Source organism: Euwallacea similis, chromosome 13, assembly GCF_039881205.1.
Source record: "Euwallacea similis isolate ESF13 chromosome 13, ESF131.1, whole genome shotgun sequence".
NCBI classification, from domain to species: Eukaryota; Metazoa; Arthropoda; class Insecta; order Coleoptera; family Curculionidae; genus Euwallacea; species Euwallacea similis.
The window spans coordinates 1,778,562-1,802,672 of record NC_089621.1 but is presented as its reverse complement, the minus strand read 5'-3'; the positions used below and the strand labels follow the sequence as shown (position 1 = coordinate 1,802,672).

Below are 24,111 nucleotides of genomic sequence, written 5' to 3'. Positions count from 1 at the left end.
AGGAATTAGTCCGCCATATTTGATAAAAAAAGGATCTGCTTTTAAAAAGCATCCAGAACATATGTTCCAAGCAGTAGAAACGAAATTGATGCTGCCAGCTTTGAATTTTATGTGAATTTGAACTAATAAATTCCGTACGGATTTAAAAAATCAACAATTTAGTTCGACTAACAAAAAAAACAAACCTAACCTAGCCTTACCTGCCTATTAATTTGTTTTAACAATAATTCAGTAGTCGAATATCATTTCATCTTTATCTTTCGAATGTAGTTTTGCAGACAAGACAAGATACGTTTGTTTCTACAAGATAAAGATAGAGCTAAAGACAAGTATTTATAGGTGGCAACACTGGCAACGCTGTGAATTTTCCTGCTGGCCATTTTCCACTTATTTTTAATAATTATCAATTTTCAAATGTGGTTATTGCGCGGTTAAATTAATGAATAACTTTAATTACAGTTGTATCCGGCGTACGATTTGTGACTCATCAATTCCACACAAATCATAACGTGAAACATCCCACTTCCAATCAAATTTTGCCAGTTCTGTAGTGATTTTTCCTGAGAATATGGTTAAGCCGAAAGTTCTCATTTTGGGAGGTAAATATGCATTTTTTGACTTTAACTTGCATGTTTTAGATGAACTTAAGGAAACCTGAGAAGTATCCACTATTTCCCAACCAACAACCTTGTGTAGGGCATTAAAAACAGCAGTGTATAAACCTGCCTGCAATGGCCCTAAGCTTCCTACTTGTACTCATTGACATCTCATGCATATCCACCCTTCAAGCAGCCCCTAAGGCTTATTCTATATGTCTTCTTTTATATATTATAACAGACTGTTTTATTTCAGTTTATCTTATTTGCTATTTTAGGGTGTGGATTCATCGGAAGAAACTTTGTAACACATTTGCTCGATAACAATATAGCAAGTTCAATTACTGTAGTAGACAAAGTGCCCCCTCAAGTCGCATGGCTCAATGAGATCCATAACGATAGTTTCAAAAATGATTTGGTGCATTTTAAGAGTGCAAATCTTATCAATCCTGGTAAGGTTAATGGACACACAATTCAAGAAAAAATACATGATTATCAATTGTTCTCAAAAGTTATTAACACATTACTGAATATCAGTTGTATTGCGAACAATTTGAGGACATTGATTATGAAAGTATCAACATTGGATTAATCTCTTATAAACCCAAATGTTATTCATTTTCATTGCTGAAATTCCACGTTTTTATTTCAGAATCTTGCAAAAATGCCTTTAGCCTTTCAGATGACTCCATTTGGGATCTAGTGGTAAATTGTGCAGGAGAGACTAAAGCCAGTCAAACTGACCCTGTATATAAAGAGGGTATCTTGAAACTAAGTCTAAATTGTGCCAAACAAGCTGCCTTGCAAGTATTGTATAACATTTCCCTCTCTTTGAAAAAAAATTTACAGGTTTTGTTTCAGAACGTAGGTAGATACATTGAATTGTCTTCTGGAAATGTAAGCTCATCTGAGAAAACGCCGCACAAAGAAGACGACGCCTTGGAGCCTTGGGGATTTGTTTCTAAATGGAAACTTGAGGTTTGTTTTAAAGTTTTCCATGCCATTACTAAATTCCATGCATTCATTAAACCTTCTAGGTGGAGAAGGAGTTGGCTGACATTCCAAACCTGCGTTACACAGTAATACGTTTGCCCTTGGTGTATGGCATTGGTGATAAAAACTATATCATGCCACGAATTTTAGCAGCGGCTATTTACAAGGAATTGAACAAAGTCATGAAACTCCTATGGAATGAGGCTTTAAAAATGCAGACAGTGCATGTTGAAGATGTCTGCAGAGCAATTTTATTTTTATATGAAAAGGAAAATACTATAGGAAATGTACGTTTTAATATTTTATAACGTCTGTTGCGTCTAACTGGGGGTATTACTGCAGGTTTACAATTTAGTTGATGATGGAGACACCACGCAAGGACTTATATCTAATATTCTAGCAGAGCTATTTGATGTAAAAGTTGACTATTATGGGAAGATAGTGTCAGCTTGTGTGGATATAGAGAGTGCTGTTGAAGAAGCCAATGACAGGCATTTAGTAAGTCTTGTTGATTTTATGATTTCATTTTATACAAAATTCTTTAATAGGTTCCTTGGGCAGAAGCTTGCCGAAGAGATCACATTAAAAACACCCCTCTCACCCCCCACATGGATCCCAGTCTATTGCAAAATAAACATTTAAATTTAGACGGCAGTAAACTTAAAAATTTGGGTTTTACTTTGAATATTCCGAAGCCCACTCTGGATAAATTCAAAGAAATTGTGGATGATTATGTTGAAATGAAAGTATTTCCTGTGTCCCTGGCTTCTTAAGACTGGCTTAAATAATTCAGAACCTTTAAGGCTTCGGTATAAAAATATACTGAGTGATATTACCTTGTCAGGTAAAAAAAATTATAATTAATAAGAAATAGAGGTAAGAACCATTTCATATTTAAGCCATTAAAAGCATTCCAAAAACATGCATAAAAAAATTGTGTGACTCGTTTACATTCAGTCCTGCCCTTGAGTGTCTTAATTCTCATTGAATAGATCCTGTGATTGTTAACTAGCTATTCATATAATTGTTTAAATGTTGTCTGTTCTTGTTATAGAAATATGAATAGGAATTAGATTCTTGTTGATGCCATATAGTAAATTCCGTTGGGAGTCTAGTTCCTGCTTCTAACTAATTAAGAAAAATATATTTTTAGGTACATAGTTTTATAAGAAACTATTGCTTCGCAGTACTTACTATTGTAATTGATACATTCCATGATGTTTTATATTAATATATATAATTTTTAAACAAATTCATTATATTAAGCTGATATTGGTAGAATTACTTCCATTTTATGTAAGTGTTATTTACCCATTTAAATACTTTTGTATTGATAAATTTATTGCATTTTGTTAGTATTTATCTAGGAACTGCCTGGCTCTATGTTTTGGCAAAATTGCTCAATATATGTATGACCTTATGGTTTTTACTTGCTAGTAAAATGATAATAAAGCGGAAAATCTGCAATTGGGCTGCAACGGACTCTCTCCACTCCATCCCTTTTAACTCCATGTGGGTCTTTCCCCCTCCGCAAAACGGCACCCAAAAGACGGTTCTGAACTAAGCCTCAATTAAGCATAGTATTGACATTGGAGTAAATTGTTAAGTCCTTTACAAAAATAATTTTTAAAGTGCCTGATCCTACATTAATAACTTCATTTATAAATAAAATATAATTATAAGAAAAATATATTCAAAAAAGTTGGTTTTTGAGCTAACAAACTGCAGATTATTGGGATTAAATTGAATAATAGTCTGTAGAAGTAGTACTACATATAAAAATCAGTCATAAATAGACTAGTTTTCAATTAAACATATTTGTGATGCTTTCAGTATACAAATTTCAATTATAACATTAAACAGTCCTTATTTACCCCAAAGAAATGGAATGCACATATTTTGTAATACTTCATCATTGATCCTAATGTTTCTGGAAATACTTTTGTTTCTCCACAGGGTCTGGAATAATCTGAAAAACAAATAACAAATTCTTCACTTATTTTTTCAACTCCTAACCACCATTCTTACAGTATCCTGACCAGGCTTCCAACCTGCAGGACACACCTCTCCGTGCTTGTCTGTATATTGGAATGCTTGCACTAGTCTTAAAGTCTCATCCACACTTCTACCTACAGGCAGGTCATTCATGGTTATTTGCCTGACGATGCCTTTAGGATCTATTATGAAAAGACCTCTAAAAGAAAATTCAATAAACACTGAAGAACCTTTTGTTAAGCTCACCGTAATGTGTGTCCAGCATCCTCCAAAAACACCCCATAATCTTTGGATATGCTATGGCTCAAATCAGATAAGAGAGGGATGTTGATTTTGCCCAAACCACCTTCTTTTCTTGGGGTATTGATCCAGGCTAAATGCGTGAAGTGAGAATCAACAGAGCAAGCTACTACTTCAGTGTTTATTTGCTTGAACTCCTCTACCCGGTCACTGAAGGCTAATATTTCAGTTGGACATACAAATGTACTGAAAATAGTTTGATAAAGAAGAGAATAAGTGAGTAGTGCTACTCACAAATCGAGAGGATAAAAGAAAAACACCAAATACTTTCCAAGGAAGTCTGTGGATTGCAATTTGTTGAATTCTCCATTTATAACTGCAGTACTTTCCCAATATGGGGCAGGTTTGGAAACTAAATTGTAAAATCTTTTTCAAATCTGAGTGGTAGTTATGTATTATGATTCACTTACTGACAGCTTTAGTAAATTGTAATTTATGTTGAGCTTTTTTTAGGGATTCTGTATGAGGATACACAGTTCCACCTGCATACTTAAAACAGGATTCCTCCTCAAGCTGCTGCCCGAGAACCATGCTTATGCCAAGAATCAAAAGCAGGGTTTTCATTTTTCTTACCAAGTGGTGTCTGAAATATGTGTCTATATATACGTGGAATCGTTTGTATCAACTTCATGGACTAATCATAAAAAAATAAATCTAAACAGCAATTCACCAGTAAGATAAGGAATTTCTAAAGAGGCAAATCCTTTAGTGCAGGAAATAAGTATTTAAATAAACATAGATTAGGATTTAAAGCAATTTTAAGAGGTCAGATGTGCCTGTATAAGATTTTCTGATTATTATTACTTAATTTTTGTCGTACTAACCCGGCAATTTGCTTAAAAAACACTAAATATTTAAAAAATTTGAACTTGCTTTCAATAATCAAAACATTGAAACGTCACAGTTGTTCAAGACGTCAACGGTTATTCCTCACAAGCGCTGTAATTGGTGGATTTTATTTATACGTCATCAAGAATGCAATAAATTGAAGAAACATGTCCCGCTACGTCAGGTATACAGAAAAATTGTAATCGCTAAAATGTCAGCAGTAATACACCATAACTAATTAATAATGAGTTTATTACCAAAACAAAATTTTCATAGTCTCCTAAACTCTTACAATAACTTTGTTCCGTATCAAGAAAACGTTCTATGCATAAATCCAAAATGCAAATAAATCAAAAACAAGATATTCACCGTTGAAATGGTACTACAAACCAGCAATCTAGCTGCAGGCACTGGTATGGTATTAAGAAACACTAGAATTAATCTCAAAGAACTAGCACCTGCAAATACTACTAGAGACCCAAAAAAAAAAGCATTGCTTGTTTCATGAAACAATATAAAGGATAGTAAAAGAGTAAATAGATGACCATATAAAGAGTAACCTAAAAGGGACAAAGTTTCACAAAAATTTACACTAGATCTGCCTAATTTTGCTAAAATAAAACTGAGTAAAGGTACACAGGTATAATAAGTTAACATAGATTCTAAGGGAGTTAGTGAAATTTTAATTTTTTTGAAAGAGTATCCATAAATCAGCAATGCATTTAGGGAAAATAAAGCTAACAAGGGTCCTAGGAAGTCAACATGAACTTTCCGATACTTTGAACCAAAAGGTGGTATAAAAGAGGCAAAGATCCTAAACAACAAATCTGCAGGTGAAACCACAAAGAGGCCATAATAATTTTCATATTGCTTTTGTGACTTCTTAATTGAACGATCAGGCGAGCCAATGAATATCACTGAGGAAGACATTATAAAGAAAATTTAATGTAGTAATATCACTGTTTCATTTTCTTTTGAATATTCTCATGAGCCTGTTTCACCTGTTTTTGCAAAGTTAGTGAAATATCCTTCATAAGACTTCTAAACTGCTCAGGAGTCAACTTTTCATGCAACCTGTTTTCTTGTATAAAATTTTTGCCAGTGAACATAGCCCGCACAACCACTTGTGCAGCTTTTCTCATAGGATATGACTCACTAAGTCTCTGCACTAAATGTTCATTGTTGATCAGCAATCTAATTATGAATTGAAATACCATGCCTGTATATTCGGTAAACTCAACTAAGGCTTCTGGAAATCAAAAGGGTAGAGATATCGGTATTTCTGCAACAACTCCTGCTTAAGACGCAATTGAGTCTTCAAGGCTTCTAGATGATTTAGCTGTTGCTCCTTGCTGAACTCTATTCCGGGCAGTAGACTAATCTATTGGATGTTTAGAAGAGATAGAAGAATTTATAGATGGCCATAATAGTGTGGACACTTATAATACCTCTGATCTGGCTTGGTCTAGGCGCTTTTGCAGTTCTAAAACCTTTTGGCTGCAGTCTGCAGATTCCCTGGTCTTTGCTGTGTTATCGTGGTGATCTTTCTCTACACTGCAGTAGCAATCAAAAATTGATTATTTTAAGTTACGCAACATTTGTAAAAGAGTTGTTTAGTTACTATTTTAGGCGACCTTTAAAACGTACTCACAAGCACTTACCTTCGAATAATCTCGTAGATTACGGGTAAAATTTCAATATTTAGGTCTTCTACAGTGAGAGCACGTTTGGACTCGAGGGCAGGAACGTCAGTTTCCATCTCAAGATCTCATATTACTTTAGTTTTCTCGGTTTTTTGAAGAAATTACATCGGGATGAAGTTAAAATCCTATTTTGTAAAAATCTTAACCTCAAAAGTTTATATCAGTGACATTCACTGACAGTTTGAGAATGACTGTTGAAACTTGACGTGTGCGAATCGCTCTATTATTCTGGCAGTGTAGTTGGAGCCGAATTATAATCCAAGCGTATATGTTATTTCATGGAAATGGTAATTAGGGAAATTGAAGTGTACTTAAAGTTTAAAAACTGTTAATATTTTTTTCCTTTCTGGTGAAAAATAGACAACTAACAAACATTTATGTTGAAAATATATTTATTAAGGAACTAAAGAAGTAAAATAACACAACAGATAACTTTTTTCTACCTAAAAAGGTACACGTCTTGTTTGGTACACCACTACTATTAAGTGCGTTACGTAAAGACCCAAATTGATATCTATACTTTGAAATAAGGGTCCGACTAGCCTGTTATATTATAATGACGATCCAGAGATATATTGGACATCGGACACAGATATGTATGTGTAAAGTATTTAAATTATATACTAGGTGGCCTAAAAATCTCTGTGAAAATTATTTCAATTTACATCTGATATGTTCACAACAATTCACAACTCTTTTCATAGTAGGTACATCTCAAGGATAAATCGCTAATATTGATGATGATGTGGTCATTGATGTGGCAAAGGCTACATACATAAATGAGTGATGAAATAAATATCTAAAGCAGTCTCTCGCACTCCTCGCTAATAACTGTGTCATCGCCTTCATCGGAATCATCTGTGCAGATATCATCTTCTTCAGACCAATGCTCGAACTCTTCTTTGTGGTGCTCCAGGGCCATTAGCGAAGGAAACAAGGAATCGCAGGCCGAACATCTAAAAAATTACACATTTAAGTAAGAAATGGAAGTCTTGAAGGATCGATGCAACTACTTCTAAACTTGAAAACTTCGCACTCCCGGCCATCGATAAAAGGTATCTCCACAGTTGGAAACAAATGTCTTTTAAAATCAGTTCTATTTCTCTTTTCTTTTCTAAACTTGAAATTAAACCATGAGACTTAAGTCCTCTTCCAGTTAACTCAAAAATAGCAATGCAAATCCCCCCAGGCAGAACATAATACCAAATTTGACCGAGCTTCAGCATGAACTATTCAAAAGGCGAACTTTTTGATTTCGCGGAAAGTTCCTAGGGCTTAAGTCTGCAATAGCATTAAAAGTTAATATTGAAAAGCTCTGCAGGCAAAGTTGGCAACTTCTTATAAGAACTTTATTCCTGCTTAGTTACCAGGAGTCGGTCACGTTGTCTTCAAAAGATGCCAAACAGTGTAAAGCATCGATCCTTGATTACTTGTTTAAACAGTCATTATTTAGTCTCAAGAAGGTCGCTCTTAGGAGTTAATAAAATTTTCATGGGCCTCTAAATGGGGCCTGGAAGTTAAATCGACGAACCCTGACCCGTAAAAGCTTTTGACAACTCCTGAATTCTTGTATATCATACATAACTTATTTAGGGAGGGTTGAAAAGTACTTCTTTTGTGCAAAGAAGTCTACTTCTAACAAGCGCGCTTAGGGCTTGTTTGAATAGTTAGATACATAAACTCCCTATTTAATTGATTTGCTGGCTGAAGAAGTTTGTGACTGGCACGAACGTCCTGGCAAAACCCCATGGCTAGGTAGCATTGAAGATTACTCGCGAACTTCCAGACACATACGGAATTAAATTGGAACAAGTTCCTATTAGCCTACAGTAACTCACCCAAAATGTCTCTTCTTTTGCTTGTGAGAGGACAGCTGCTTGGGGCATGAAAACGTTCGGTCGCACACGTTGCATGTGAGAGCTTCTTCTGCAAAATGCCCACAAAGTTCTAATCGATATAGTGCCAATATTTCAGCGAAATATTCCGCAAATAACGTTCGGATTGCGCGATATAGCGTTAATTACAATGATTAAATATTTCGGACTCATTCGAAATGCTGTTTAATTTCAGCCTGTTATAACACACGTTTATATCCAGCCGTTTTTATTGCATAACATAAAAATCAATTGTCGGAGTAAAGCGGGCGCAATCCCCTTCGGGCGTCAAATATAATTATGCTGAACGCTGAACGGATCCGATTTAACCCCCTTTTGACCGTAAAAAAGGGAACTTGATTCAAGACATTATGGTTTTGCATACGAATTCGTTGTCAGGAGGCCCAACAAGGGATATTGGCTATTTCATTCTTGTTCTTTTTGGGTAGACAAGGATTTACTCGTTTTCGAGGAAATTTTGCAAGCAGCGGCAACGTTGCGTGCAAGCTCGCGGTGATTGATAGGCCACCACAGATACACGCACCTTAACTGCGTGATCTGCCCTAAGAGTGACTATGCCAATAACAATAACAAATTCGTTTTTTAGGTCAAATGTGCATGTTCTTGTTTGCTGAGACGAAAAACTGAGCAATCAATCACCCGCGGTATCACCCCAAACGTAACCTCTTATCGCTACCAAGTCGATAAAGCCCATTAAAATGTCCCTTAATCCCTTTACCGCTAAATGGAATTCTGCCAGAATCAGAGGGATCACTCCCTCCTTGATATAAAATGGGTTCTTTTCCGCCTCCCCAGCAAATGATCTTCAAAATTAAATAAAAATCAATTCCCCTGATTTCGGGGTTTCCGCGCCTAGTTATAATGGGAGTATCGGAAGCATTGGAGAATTCGGGTCACGTGTCAAAGATTATCAGAAAAGGGAAGGCCCAAGGCTGCGAGCTCCTGGAAATCCGCGTAAATAGAGGCGCTAAGGATCCCTTTGAATCTCTCTATAAATGGATTTAGGACAAAGGGTCGTATGAAGGTGCATAAAACATCTCCTAAAGCATGGAGGGTTATAAAGGGCTTTCTCCGCGGACACCGCTTTGTTTTCGAATTATGATTTTATTGGCTCAAACTTCAGGCAAAGCTAAAAGCTTTTTCAAATTAAATTACACGTATGGGACGGGTATTATATAAGAGTTTTGTTGCCTGGCCATTCTTCGGCCATCGCGTGCCGCGATAAATTTCCTCAATTCCCCAATCAAGTCCAAACGAAATCTAACCTACAGATTCAGCAATTGAAACAATAGGTATAATAAATTTCGCTCGAGGCGTCTATAAATTATTGGGAAAACGTCTCAAATAATAGCTTCTTCGATTAAGATTTGGGGGCCAATTAAGTTGTCTCTGGTGATCAGTATGAGTGGAAATAAACCAGCACGAATAAACCTTCCGAGGCGATAAACTTTTAATGAATCGACTGTATGGTGTTAAACAAAATTCATTTTAGCAACAGCTATTTGTAGGCGTGATACTGACAAGCTTCCAATATACAGTGTATAACTCGGTTTGGCAAAGTTTAACTACCAGCCAACCAACTTTCGGAACGGCATATTAACGAACAAATTAGATAACAACGTTCACACCATGTCCCAATTCCCTTTTGTCATCAAGATGAAATTAGTTTAAAGCTGCCTATGATTAGGATATTAATTGTTTAGGGAGCAGCCCTTTGAAAACCAGTTTAGACCGCATCTTCATCCACCATCTTGTCAAGGAGAATTCTTCAAGAGAATCATAAGCGCAACACAACAGAGATTCATTTCGGGGGCTACTTAGAAATTTCCGCCCCTCGCCCTTATTTATAGGTGCTCCTCGACGAGTCTCGAGACGAGACATAACGCGACATTCTGTTTCTAAGAGTCCCGAACTATTCCCATTAAATCCTCATTAAAGAAACTTTTCCAATATAGCGCAGAGACCATTCGCAACTGAATCACTTTATTAGCCTTTGCGATTTATCAAATTGGCAATATGGACGCATATTCGAGACGGAGCTGAATTTATGGAATGCAATGCAATACCTGGGCATAGTTGAGATTTTCTTGTTTGAGAAATTGAATTCGAAAGGTAGTTTGAGGCAGACCTTCACGTAACCGATAGAAATGGCATAAACTGATTATCACAGTTTTGGGAATTTCTCCAATTCCTGTTGCACCGGCAACGTTGCACTGCAGTTGTGTGCCTAAGTGCGCCCCACGGTTAATTCACTGGTGCGTCGTGTGACGTGCCAGGCTGTAGGCATCGTTGCCACTATGATCAAAAACTCCTGAGGCCATCGTAATTTTTCAAAAAGTGTTCTATCAGTTCCTTTGTCCCCTTCAATCAAAAGCAAACGATCCTCATAAACCAGATTCTTGCAAATTAGCTTGGTTCTTATTAATTTGGCCCTCAAGGGACAGTCCTAAATCGAAAACAAGCGGCAGGCCTTAAAACACACATTACAAAGCCTGTCTCTAATTTACTTTTAATCAAATTGAATATCCTCCATGAAAGAGCTTTTATTTAGTAAACGGATCAAATAAACGGGATTCGTCTCACAATCGACCTGAGATGGATCTGATCGAGAGCGCTGTAAAATTAACGAGCAAACAAACATTTATTAATGAATTGTAAGTAAGAAAAAGATCTTTGAGGAGGAATTTATGTTACGTATTAACGACAGTTGGGAAATCTGTTTCATTTTATCGGCACACGATCGTTTCAAACGACGAATCGTTTCAACGTTTCAAAATTCCTCCAGGTTATCGAGATGGCGATGTAAACTGGTTGCTTCGTCAAAAACTGCCAATTTTCCTTTAAAACCCTCGGAAAACTAGAAACGAAATAAAAAACTTCCCTCCTCCACTAGCTGAGTAAATTGATTTTCACCCTTTATCAATGCTAAACACCCGCCAAATTAGATTGAGTTCGGAGTTGTTTTTATCTGGCACCTCACGTGAAGGCTCAATTTAATCCAGGGATCGACGCAAAAGCTAATTACTTTTATTTTATGTGCCCTCGGATATGTGTCGCAATCTCAGCAAGAGAATTCAGAGCACGTTTCCTTCAATTGTAATTCCAGCAATAAACCAATCACAGACTATTACGTACCCCCCGTGTCCCTTTAATAGTAGTCCCTTTAATTGCAGCGTGTGCCACAATTGCAATCTATGGCAAATTGAGCTTAATGTGTACTCGCACGAGAAACGCATGCAAATTGATTTCGAAATGAAAACTGCTTCTGGATGTTATTTGCTGAAGGAACTATGACAATTATTCGACTTTCGATCAATTATCTTCGTCTAGTTAGACTCGAGGGTTTCTTCGAAAACCGACAATTAAATCTTTTATTGAATCTCCATCTAGTCTTTTGGCTTTCTTCGTTTCTGAAATCGAACTCTTCAGGGGGTTTTAGTTGCAATCTATCTCTTTCTAGAGGGTGATAGGTATTATAAAAATAAAACGATTTTTTACGTTTTTCTGCCAACATCATTTATCTTCGCTAATATGTGTTTTAAACCAATTTCTATCACTCTTTAAAAGGTCATAGATACACGCTAAAACGTTCCGTAACGTCTTTCCGTTTTCTTGATAATCTGGTGACTTAAAATTAGTTAAACAATGAAGGCTGAAAATAGATGTACTATATACTGGTTGTAAAAGATTTTGTAGAGACTTTTGGATATTTATCAGTGTTTTTAAGAGATTTTTGAACTGCATTGCATTTTTAAGAGACTTTTGTCAGAAATCTCAAAAAAACTGTTGGAATATTTCTAGAGATTGAGGGAGACACTCGGAATTTGAGACATTTTAGAATTTTACTAAATTTGTTGATATTTTTGACAACATCTTCTATTTTCACAGCAACGTGTGTTAAATCAATGTTATTATCACTCTCTAAAAGGTCACACTTCAACACCTTGCATGAGGCATCTTTGCGCTTTCACGACAATTTGGTGACTGCCATTTTACACAATGAAGCAATAAAGGCTGAAAAAAAGTGCATATCTTCTACTGGTCGTTATAATTACCTGGTTGTATGCTATTCTATGAACGACATTGTTTTTTACAAAAATGTGCAAATAAAGTATATAAATTGAGATATAAATTTATTGACTAATACGAACCCACGCAGGGATTGTTTTAATGCACCAAACTAGTTTAACTGAATCATCGTTATGTTCATTATTTCGCAGTAAAGTAACAACACACTTCGTTCCGCTATTTTGCGAATATATGGTTACTAATTAGAGCCCACACCGAGCTCAATATTTCATATGGCTAGATGGTTGCTATCGAGACGCGATAGGGCCGTTGTACAAGTAATATATGGGGTGCTAAGCTGCGAATTGTGTTTGGGATACATCAGATGTGCGAATTAAACGAAAAAATGGACATTGCTCAAAGAGGCTCTCTCTCTCTCTGCAACATGGCCCGCCATGAGCGTGAAGCTTACAATATTTTTAAGGAAAATTCGTTTTTTATTCGGGATGATCGTTTTTCGGGCTTAAATGAAGAATTATGAAAGTTGGGTTGACGTTCGCTATAAGACATACCCCCAAAGGAGCACTTTGCGTTCGTCTATTGAGCTGCTAATTAGGGCTTGTTATCAGGATTTTATACAAAGCTTCATCGGGACGCAGAGTGTAAAATGTAGGTGCAAAAAACACATTCCGGACGATCCCGGCAATAACCGTAAGGCTGCAATGGTCTTATAGAAATTCGGCCCCCTTTTTGAGAATATATACCGACCTCATTTGTTACAATTCCCCATTTACGTGAACCAAACATAAAGCAAACGAGCCTAACTTTAAACCTTCCCTTGTTCCCAGTTAAAAATACCCATAAAAGAGATGCGCTTCTGAAAGGGGTTTGTTGGACAAGCACTTCATTACGTCAGAGAAGTTTCCGTTTGGTAACAAACACAAGGTCTGTTGGATAACCCATATTGTGCCCGTGTGGGTATATACCAGCTTTGACAGTTTACCTATACTAACCCGGAACAATCTGGGTCGATGCTGGCACGGAAATATTTAATTCAATTTAAAATATATCGCCAAAATAGCTTCGCTATTGCTCGGGCTTTTTACCGAAATTAAATTGAACTCTAGAGGCTTAATTGATATTGATTCGGTTAAGGGGGCGCCTTGCTTAATTGGAAAATCTAACGAAAGTAAAATTAAAAGGCCTCAGATTGATGAAAGCGGACCTCATTGAATTGTTAAGGAAACAAGTTTCTTTCAGGGCGCATGATTTACTGCCTCAACCTAATGTGATTTAACGTGGAAATTATTCCGACTTTTAAGTTCTACACAGAGAGCATCCGGTTTAAGTCCGCTTTGAAATACAACTAATTATTGTCATACCGAGGAAGTTTTGAACTTTGGAAACTGTAAATAACGCCGAGCTCGTTTTGTTATTTGGCCCCAAGTTCCCCTCGTTTAATAACGAGTGCGGCAAGTTCTGAAAATTATTGTTTTACTTTCAGAGAGTTGTCTCTATTCGAACCCCACCCAGTCCTCCACGCCCCTGTTATCCTTAACCTTATCCCCCCAATTGATGTTCGATCGGTTTAGCATAAAAGGATTGCACTGATTAAACTGTCCGTAAAGTGATTAAATGCTAAACGCTTTGGAGACGTATCGTTATTATAATTGCATCGATTAAAACGCCACGTGGATGCCGATCGTTAGAGTCTCGGTTAATTTTGAATAAATCAAAGACATCTCCTTTCTGTTTAGCGAATAATTGGAATTAAGCCGGGACTAGAGCGATGTCTAGCATATCTTCAGGCGCTTTATTCAGTAAATTAAGTTAGGTATCTGAATTGATTGCTCATTGCTCTGGCTGTCTCTCCAATGCTTCGAGATAATGTAAACCAAACTAAATAATAGGATCAGAGAGAAAAACAGAAAGGGCTTTGTTTAAATGTAAGGAATCTCTTAAAGCCGATGATAAATTCCATTAATTTAACTGCAGCAAGGGGAAAAAGCACGTTGCTCAGTGACATTCGGGTCGGTTCGAATATGCGTGCATATTGCCAATCCGATAAATTGCAAAGCAGCATCTAATAGAGTGGAATCCCATTCAAATGGTCTTTGCACTATATTGGAAAAGTTTGTTTAAACGACCTTTGAATGGGAATAGTTCAGTGGCTCTTAGAAAGAGAATGTCGCGTTTTCTGGAGAGGATACATCTCTATAAATTATAACGACTGAGGGCTGAAAATCTTGCCGCTATAGCCGGAATATCCTCTTATATCTCCGTTACAAGCGCTGGGTTGGTATTTTTGTTTTTCCTGTTTTTATCCGGATCCCCTGGAGAATACTTGGGACATGACATGCTTTTGTAGTTGGCCTCATAGAGGAATGGATATTGCTCATAGCATTTTATCACATTTAAGGATTTTTACATCATCGCAAGAAAAAACAGAAACGCCATTTCACAGTAATAATAATAATTATAAAGCTGGAAATAACAAAACACAGAAATAACTCCTGACTCTGGACTAAATGGTGAATGAAAACCCTCGACGCCAACCTACTTCTAATACACGAGGCAGGTTACATGCCAAACTTTGATATAAATTTCTATTTCGCATTATTTTAGTTCCACTCTTTTATTAACTTCAAAATTAATTACCCAAAGTGCGATTCGGGCTTTAAATGAAATCCTCTCTCACATAACACAACGTAAAAGTGGGACTCTGGACTAAATGGTGAATGAAAACCTTTGAGCCCAACCACGCATACATGACATAAATGACGACATGTTTAGCTTTGATCTAACTCTTCTTTTTATCAACTTCAAAATTAATTACCCAGAGTGTGATTTGCGATTTAAATTAAATTTTCTCCTAAATTGCAGTTCTAGTAATTTAATCTTACCGTAATCAGAATCATCAGAAAAGCCTGCATCATCATAATCCACGTCAGTGAAGGTTGATTCATTATCAGAGTCAATCAAGGTAGGATTTCCGTTATGATTGGAGTTTCCATTGTCGGCTGCCAGCCCGTTTTCATTATCCAGGAGATCCTCGTCTTGCCTGGATGGATTTTCCACCCTGTTGTCATCTTTGCCAGACAACTTGTCGTAGCCTTTATGCGCCGGGCGGTTCTCTGAAGGAAAAATCCCAAGTAGAATTATTTGCTTAAATACAAGAAAAGTTAACGAAGACCTGAACTTGACAACGCTTCAATGTATTATCTGGGAACTCACTTCGGAAAAGTTATCAGCTTTCAAGCAACTTTCTAAACCGTTATTAGTTCCCACGATAACAGTTTCCTTTCAATTTCACAATTTCAATTTAGTACGCCGCACTGGTTCAACGAAAATTACGTTTTTAATATAATTACGGCGGGAAAGCACTTTAAACTTTCCCACATGTTATTAAAACAATAGTTATAAATTCAAGTGAATTTTCATGTAAAACTGCCTCGAATAAGCTGAAATGTTACGACATTAAGTAATTAAGTAAAGGGACTAATCATCTAAATTCCAAATATGTAACAACACTGAAACCAGATTTATTATAGAGGCGTCACTGAAATTCTATTATTCAACAGATTCCAGGAGGCACCTGCCGTTGAAGCCATTATTCGCATGAGTTACGCTCCCATTGATAATAATCCCCCGTTTTATTGTTTTAACAGGAGAGCGATCTTTCCACAATGGCAATGGAAATCTTTGAGATTCCCAACTTTCGTGCAAGTTATTAATTAGTCAGTTTAGCAGAAACTACACCGAGAAACAGACGTCCACGGCGAATTTGCGTGTGGATGTTGAATCTGGGTTTAATGGTTCGGCAAATTTCGATCTCAAAGGAATCAAAGGCATTGTTCCATGTGGGTGTGTTTTAATACGCCGAAAACTCCTCCAGAGGCATTTTCGTGGCATTCCCTGCAAACAAGAGCTTTGGGAGGATTGGAAGGCTGTGTCTCAATCGATATTAAATTGTATAAGAGTTTTATTGAAATATCTTGTAAAGGATCGGTGAGCAGGAGAAGACCATTTCGAGGCGTTTTTCCAATAATTACTGTATTGTTACTGGTGAAGGAAGGAAAGGAGTTAACAGAAGATTGTTTAAATCCCTTTGAATAGACTTCCTTAAGAGGTCGGATCCACTGAGAGATCTGTATCACTGGTATTTACCAATGTCCAGCTATGCATGTTCAATTTAAATTTCACCTAAAGTTAAATTCGAGAATGCGACAAATAATCAATGGGATATACAGTAAATCTAGAGCTTAATTTTGCCACTTTCTTGACGATTTGGCGAATGGAAATAGCATTAGTTTCAGCGTTGTTCTTATTCGATGTTCTTTATTTATCATAAAACTGTTATGTAAAACACGCCCGAGTTCTGTTATAATAATTCATTGGAATACGTAATTTATGCAAAACTGCAATTCCTCGGAGCTGCCTTCGCAGTAAATAAACGAAACACTACTTTCGATATCGGTCTTATTTAAAATGCAATTTTCGACGATAAAGTTCAGGAAATTACTCCCGACATTTTGCAAATAAATAATTTCCCTGCGAAGGAAATTGAATTGTGATAAGGGATGTTTTAGTTCCGTGCTTATTCAAGTTTATGTAGTCGGAGTGATGATGCCAGTTAATATGTGCGTCTCGTACGAAGCTCGGTTATGAATATTAAATATCGACTCAAGCGGGATTGATAAAGGTTTGATTGTTCATGCTGGATCGAAACTTTGTAAATATGGGAATAATGGCAAATTTTCCGATTTAGGAAAGTTCAAGCGAATTGACTGAGCGGTTTGGAAGGTGACATAAGACTGCTATAATAAGGAAATCTGATAATCGATGAAGAGGAAACTTCGCTCTAGGGGTAAAAGTCAACCAGAACGCGATTACAGGATAGGCTGGTGAATAGAGGGCACAGAAACCTTTAGATTTTTTATAATTTCACGTTGCTCGGAATTCACTTAAACATTTTGCATGACTGATTCAAACATACAAAGTGCTCCGCGTAAGGCAATACGGTTTCACTAAGCCGGCAGGATGCAACAACTAGACGCGAACGGCAACATACTGAACTTTCATATAAACTTTCCCATGAAATAATTTTAACTCCACCTTTTCGTTAACTTCAAAATTAACTACTCAAAATGTGATTTGGGCTTTAAATGAAGCGTTTTCTTGTATTGTGGTTGTAGTGAAATTCCTCCCCATGTCACAGAACATAAAAGTGCGATTCTGGACCAAATGGTGAATGAACTATCATGGCGTCAAGATGCAGGTATACAACGAATAAAAGGAAATTCGTTCCAAGGGCAAAAGGATGCGACGAGAAGACGAGTTGGCGAATAAAGGGTGCAGCACGCGATTTCTTTTATATTTCCAAGTCGCATTCAATCGAGTTAAAAATATTCAATCAAACATACCCAGAGTTCCTAGTGCTCCGCATAAGTCAATACGATGTCACTAAGCCAGAAGTATGCAGCCATTAATACAAGAGGCAAACAGCGACACACTAAACTTTAATATAAACTCACATGTCAAATGATTTTAACACCATTTTTTATTAACTTCAAAGTTAATTACTCAATGTGTGACTTAAGCTTTAAATGAAATTTTCTCTCAAACTGCAGCTCTAGTGAAATTTCCCCCCAAGCAACAGAGCATAAAGGTGTGACTGTGGACAAAATAGCGAATGAAGGTGCACGGCGTTAAGGCGCAAGTATACAACACCAAATAGAGAAAAATTCGTTCCAAGGACAAAAGTCAACAAGAATGCGATAAGAGGATGGATTGGCGAATAAAGGGCACAGGAAGTTCGATTTTTTTTTATATTTCCAGGTCGCTTAGAATCGAGTTCAAAATTTTGCATGGCTGATTCAAACGCACACAAAGTTCCCAGTGCTCCGCATAAGGCAACACCGTTTCACTAAGCCCCAAATCAAATTTTCCATCAATCAGCTTTCGACGGAAACAATGAATATAAATTACCGGAAATTTTGCTTTATGGATTATGGGATTAATATAAGCCGTCCATAAATTTTCCATTAAAAACTCGACGCCTACTGCGAATAACAATTATTAAAAATGACGACGTCATTACGGTCCTATTTCACTAAGGTCCTGTTTCATGTCGATGCCGGTGGGATACTCCGTTTATTAGACATTGGAGCATAAACGGAATGCATTTATTATGCTGCATGGGATATATATAAATTAAAAAATAATATTTTCCCCGGCGCGGCTCGGAAACCAGGCAGTAATTATTCAATTTACCTCAGCAAACAGTTCTGCGAATTTAAACTAAACAAATTTAACAGGAGGCACGTATGGTTGTTAAATGAAACCAGCGAAATAATAATTGTAAAGATAATATGTACTTAATCAACTCTCCTTTATTAAAATCCCGCTTTTGAGACTACGCGCCTGACAGAAGAACAAACAACTTGGGCAAACTCATTTCACCCATGTAGAATGTTGCTGTTCCTGCCGGGTAAACAATTTCCATATTTGCTTTTAATGCTAAAAACTGCTTTTAGCATTGTTTGAAATTAGTTTTTCCGACTTTTAAGGCAAAATTAATCGGAGTTACAAAGGAATTTTAAACGGTTTTATGCTAGCGCAGTTCGCTGGCGATTCTATACATAGCTCTTTTCGGACAAATTGAATTTTCTATGAGTAATTCATGCGACTTTGCATCATTGGGGCGCAGCGTATGAAATGCATTACAAGAGCGGGGCGTCTGCAAGTGACATTCAAGGCTTCCACAAAATTATTTCCCTCGAGAGCAATCCCCTTAGATGTAAAGCATTTTTCGGCCCTATGCCCTGAATATTTTATTTGAACTAGGCAGTGGCAATTATCCTTAGCTGAAAGAAGAAAATTCCTGATGCAATGCATTTTATTTGTTGAGGAATTATATGACCTCATGTGGAAGCGTGCAATTTGCAGAGCAAATGGGAATAAAATGTTATAGTGCCAGGTAATAAATTGCTTGGGCGCCATTGCTAGATTACATATTTTTCTCCAAACTGCTCCAATATTGAGCTTATTAAACTCGGCCATGAAGGTCATAATTCCTGGTATTATAAGGGTCTTTTCTGGCGACCTTTCAAACAATACGGCGGTTTCATAGCTTCACCCTCGGGTTAACTGCTTTAGCACGCAGTAATTTAATACGTACAGCCCAACAACGTGACATCGGATATCCAGAGATTCCAAATTGTGCCCTTGCTCTAACACGGGCATCAAAGTCATTTGAATTCACGCTCTCAGAGGCGCGACTCTATTATCTCTCTCATCAGAAAGGCCTCTAACACAAAGCACATTCTTTGGGACACAACAATGGATATTGTTTCCCTGTGAAAACGATTCCGCGCTCCCTTAATTTAAAGAGATTAATTTGGGTCCATTAGGAGAAAAATTCCAGCGTTACCTAACAAGATAAGCATCGATCCTGCCCCACGACATCGCCTATCGGTTATTTCACATTCCTAATTAAGTCCTCAAATTTTCAGTCGAGTTAAACTTTTGAACTGAACAGGCGAAACTCCCCTTTAAAGGTGTTCCCGGCGCATTTTAATGTCCTAGAAAGGGCCCATTAAGGAAAACTTGGGAATAATTGCCCGACCTGAAGAAAATCCTTTTTCATGGCTATTATAATTTCTGAATGCAGGGGCGGAACAAAACCCCACGGGATTTTTCGTTCACCATACTATCAAGAAACCCTAGAAATTCCATTAAACTCCCCTTAAAGTTTTTAACGAATGTAAGAGAAATTAGCAACGTCTCATCTTTATTTCAACTGCCAGAGCCATAAAAAACCTCTTTATCCAATGGACCCCACAACTTGGAATCATTTCGCCACCTAAACTGGAAGCGCTGGAATCATCCGGCCAAAACTCCTCGGTATCAGGTCATCTCGGATCTTAATTTGATTAAGTCAAAAGTCCGCCCTAGAACACCGAGCCAAATTTTCCGGACAGGCAAATTCCGATGTGACGAACTTAACCCGGGAATTACAGCGAGATAATCGAGAATCCAATTAGGTTTAATGTTTCCTGGGGAACCTTCAACTTTAATAAATGCAGTTCTTCTCTAATTAGATTGTGAGCCATTAAACTCGCATTGAGCGATAGATTTAAAAGGCACTTGGGCAAAAAAAGTTCATCCTAGACAAGTTTCCCTAGGAGAATGCAGAACGTTTTTACGAGCGTAAAGAAAGCGAGCTTGTGGGGTGTGGAGCACTTTTTACCCCGATGGGGGATGCATTTAATTTTTACAAACGAGGGTTATCAAACTCCGAGGAGTTTGGGCGTGTTTGTCTGTCTATGCTTCGTTGTTTGCTCATTTACAAAAGAGTTCTTGGACGCGTACCTAAGTGCGCGTAAATACATGAGATACCAGTAGTCAACTGAGATTTACTTTGTATTACCGTTTCTTGTTTGCAGAGGCGTTAAGGCCAAGGGAAGAGAGGCGTACTTAATAAGTCATAGAAATAAAATTAAAACGTCTTAAAAAGCTTTGAAGACTTGCACTTATTTCATATTTAAAGCAGCCTAGAGAGGACGTGAATTTAAAGAGCATGAAAATACGAAGACAAAAATAAAGCATCTGCATCTTCTAGAATTATGAGAGCAGGTATACGTGAGACGCTCTATTCCCTTCAAAAACTCGCCTTATCCACTTTTAAGAAAAATGAGTTAGATGCAGCAATTTATTGGAAACGTAAATGGCCTTACCCTCCAGTATGGAATTGGCTCACAAACAGGGCACATGCTTTAGAAATGTAATTGTAAATATGGATGCTCGTTCCTAAACTCAGCTTATCCTTTATGGCTGTTGCGCCAAAACTCGGGATATCCAACCAGCGGCAGTGCAGGATTTGGCCAATCCTGCATGACCAGTTCCTGCACTGCCATTTGGTGGTTGAAAATAATAAAAGGAAATTGGTGAAATAGTAAAAGTAAAATCCATCTGAACGTGAAGAAAAGAATTTTAACTTTAACCATCTGATTCAGAGTCCCAGAAAGGTCATTAAAAATTCCTAAGTTGTGCTACTACTTTTGAAATATTTTGAATAAAATCATTGATTCTTTGATTATTACCAGAATTATTAATACTTTTACTGTTAAAATTGAACAAGTTAGTTCAGGCGAGTTCAGACTAGTTCAAGTCCCTCTGAAGTAATATCTAGCGGTGGTCCCGGGGGGAATAAAGGATGACGAGGGGAGGTTTTTAGTAGGTAGGCCTCCTCGTCTGGGATGAATCCCATATAACCCGGCCGACAGATCATCAGGCCGGGTACCTATGAAGGTTTTCCTCCTCTACAAAAGAAGGTTAGTTCAGGTTAGAATTCCCGTGATCGATTGCGTTCAAACGAAACTCGGTCTCTCCAGGCGAAAAATTTAAATTTTCGGTGTCCTAAGGGCATTCAAAAACGAAGTGAGCGGCGTGACAAATCACTATAATAGTACTACTAACAAAGAAGAACAATAAATTTCCTACTTTTCCAAAAATTAAATCACAAGGAGGAGAAAGTTTTGGACTGGAATATTTCGGAATGAAATGGACATTTTTGAAATGAAAATTCTTCAACCAAAAAAATTGCAAAATCTGGATTAATCCCGCTTTTGTAATGAAAAAAGTCCCATTCCAAACGACGTAAAAACCGCAATTCCAGGTCTATATAACTAATAGGCCCCGAGCCTCGGAAACCATTTCACATAATAGCTTTTAAAATGATACGTGCGGCCGCTTTCCATTCGATTTATGTCCGGTTTGGACGGTGACTGTTCAGCAGAGCTGTCCAGTTTTTGCAGGTTTCGCCTTGATAATTCGGCCAAAGCCTTTACGTTGCTGCTAAATTCGAAAGAGCATCCCAGCTCACTAAAACTATTTGGCTAATGCCCTTAATTCCCCCAACGGGTTTCTCAACCTGCCGGATTAGGCTGGATTTATGTCGTCAACATAGCGTAAACCCGATTTATTAAATTATCTCTCTTCGCGATAAAGCAAAGATTATGAAGCAAGACCTTTTATAAATTAACGCCTCTTAAGATTAAAAGGAAGAACAAGTACCGAAAAACGACAAATTCACTAGAACTAAATTTAATGTTGCCTAAATACCATCCGCTTAGATGCAGACGGGTTCATCTATGTTATTCCCTGAAGACGCACTTTACAATATATGATGTTTGTGCTAGTTGCTTGATAATGGATAAATTCGATCGATCTTCCTGAAGCCTCAATCTATATTCCTTATTACCGTCCCATAGAACCTACTTTATATGCAATTGCAAAAAGTGTTTATGCTGAGCTAAGCGAATTCTTGGTTGATGCTGTTTATCAAAAAGAAAATTATTAAAACTGTATAGGTAAAAAGGTATTCTCTTGACAATATGGTGAATGGAATTTCTAGTGGAAAAATAGCCAAAGTTAAGTTTCACTATTTTAGACCTTTGTGCTACATGTCTACTTAATTAAAATATCAGAACAGTATAGGAAGGCTTTAAAACTCCATTTCGGGATGTAACCATCGCCTGCAGATATATTGTGCGAGGAAATCAGAAACTCGATCCATCTCCACTGATCTTAATTTGTCCTTTCTCATTAAAAGCGCCCTATATGCAATTGCAAGCAATGTTATTCACGCCGAGCTGAGTGAATTCTTGACATTTTCATTAGAAGGGAGCAATTATTTTTGTTTATTGCTATTTCCTTGTAGGAAGCGTTTTTGACAATATAGCGAAGGATATTAGTGGTGTATAATCCAAGTCACTAAACAAATGGATAAAACGACATTTTTATTATTTTAAAACTTTGCCCATTTACCCACATCATGAAATGGACATTCTTAAGCAATGGAAGGCGTTTTATCCGAGTTTATTGGTTAAGGCGCAAATAACGTCTTTCAAGCAACACGTAAACCTCATTCTTAATCCTTTAACCACTAAAGTGTTTGAAGGCACATCAAAGACCCACTTCATATTCTGGCCGGCTTCTGACAAAGAGCAAACAGATCAGAGATTCAATCAATCTTCCACAGGTTTCGATCTGTCTTCTACTGGGCTTTCCATCCTCCTTAAAGGTGCTTTATATGCAATTGGGAGAAGTGTTTGCGTCGAGCTGAGTGAAATTATATTTGCTCCACATAAAGGCATGATTAAACGATATATGCAGGGAGTGAGTCGACAAGACCCTAATGGAATAATTAATATGGCCACAGTGATGCAGACATAACAATGCTAAAACTGGCAGTTCACTGCACATGGTTGAAATTTGTTTCAAAAACTTTGGTAATTACGCAAGTTGGAACGTCCTAATCCCGCGGGATTCCGAAAGAATTAAAATTTCATTAGAAGTGGATTTGGCGGTGCATGTGGCCTTAATAACTATTATGAAGCAAACGACACTGAGGGAAAAAGTCCTAAATAATCGTTAAAACGAATTCTAAAAACTCTGTCATTTTAGGGGTTGACTCACCGTTGCTGTTTCCGTTTAAAAGAGATGCGGCAGACGTGAGGCCGACGCGCGTTCTCCGCAAAATCCACAACATGACACTCGTTCAGGACGTCGAGACGCACTAGCAAAGGGTAGGAAGGCGTTCCGACGCCGCACCACCAGGTTCAAGCGCCGGCTATGCGTCGTATCGGTATTGTCAAGGTCCAAGTTCATAAACGAAAAACCCCGGTTAAAGATTTACTGCGTATAACATTTAAGGTATAAATTTCAGAAGGCTCGTTTTCTCAATAACACTTTGCAACTTCCCTAAATTTTAATATTAGAATTTTTGAT

General features: G+C 37.3%; 6 protein-coding genes across 6 annotated transcripts; 1 reads left to right on the top strand and 5 right to left on the bottom strand.

Annotated features, from left to right (window-relative positions):
* The first annotated feature begins 355 nt into the window (after nt 1-355).
* On the top strand, nt 356-3,010 carry LOC136413316 (uncharacterized). The gene is made up of 7 exons (XM_066396811.1): nt 356-599; nt 875-1,048; nt 1,249-1,403; nt 1,458-1,574; nt 1,634-1,876; nt 1,932-2,087; nt 2,138-3,010. Exons 1-7 carry the CDS (start codon nt 569-571, stop codon nt 2,360-2,362), a joined length of 1,101 nt encoding a protein of 366 aa, XP_066252908.1. The 5' UTR covers nt 356-568; the 3' UTR covers nt 2,363-3,010.
* A 252-nt stretch (nt 3,011-3,262) lies between these two features.
* On the bottom strand, nt 3,263-4,526 carry Prx4 (Peroxiredoxin 4). The gene is made up of 5 exons (XM_066396826.1): nt 4,295-4,526; nt 4,119-4,236; nt 3,831-4,070; nt 3,618-3,783; nt 3,263-3,558 (listed from the first exon to the last, which is right to left on the bottom strand). Exons 1-5 carry the CDS (start codon nt 4,446-4,448, stop codon nt 3,511-3,513), a joined length of 726 nt encoding a protein of 241 aa, XP_066252923.1. The 5' UTR covers nt 4,449-4,526; the 3' UTR covers nt 3,263-3,510.
* Nucleotides 4,527-4,953: 427 nt separating this feature from the next.
* LOC136413096 (protein YIPF3-like) lies at nt 4,954-5,642 on the bottom strand. Its single transcript, XM_066396467.1, has one exon. The coding sequence runs from the start codon at nt 5,640-5,642 to the stop codon at nt 5,022-5,024; it is 621 nt and encodes a 206-aa protein (XP_066252564.1). The 3' UTR covers nt 4,954-5,021.
* Nucleotides 5,638-5,929, bottom strand: LOC136413098 (protein NCBP2AS2 homolog). Its single transcript, XM_066396469.1, has one exon. The coding sequence runs from the start codon at nt 5,927-5,929 to the stop codon at nt 5,669-5,671; it is 261 nt and encodes an 86-aa protein (XP_066252566.1). The 3' UTR covers nt 5,638-5,668.
* Nucleotides 5,930-5,952: 23 nt separating this feature from the next.
* MED9 (mediator complex subunit 9) lies at nt 5,953-6,547 on the bottom strand. Its single transcript, XM_066396468.1, has 3 exons — nt 6,374-6,547; nt 6,161-6,266; nt 5,953-6,093 (listed from the first exon to the last, which is right to left on the bottom strand). The coding sequence occupies exons 1-3, from the start codon at nt 6,469-6,471 to the stop codon at nt 5,953-5,955; spliced, it is 345 nt and encodes a 114-aa protein (XP_066252565.1). The 5' UTR covers nt 6,472-6,547.
* Nucleotides 6,548-6,789: 242 nt separating this feature from the next.
* Nucleotides 6,790-23,895, bottom strand: LOC136413324 (uncharacterized). The gene is made up of 4 exons (XM_066396829.1): nt 23,800-23,895; nt 15,222-15,452; nt 8,254-8,341; nt 6,790-7,371 (listed from the first exon to the last, which is right to left on the bottom strand). Exons 1-4 carry the CDS (start codon nt 23,870-23,872, stop codon nt 7,215-7,217), a joined length of 549 nt encoding a protein of 182 aa, XP_066252926.1. The 5' UTR covers nt 23,873-23,895; the 3' UTR covers nt 6,790-7,214.
* Between the last annotated feature and the right edge of the window lie 216 nt (nt 23,896-24,111).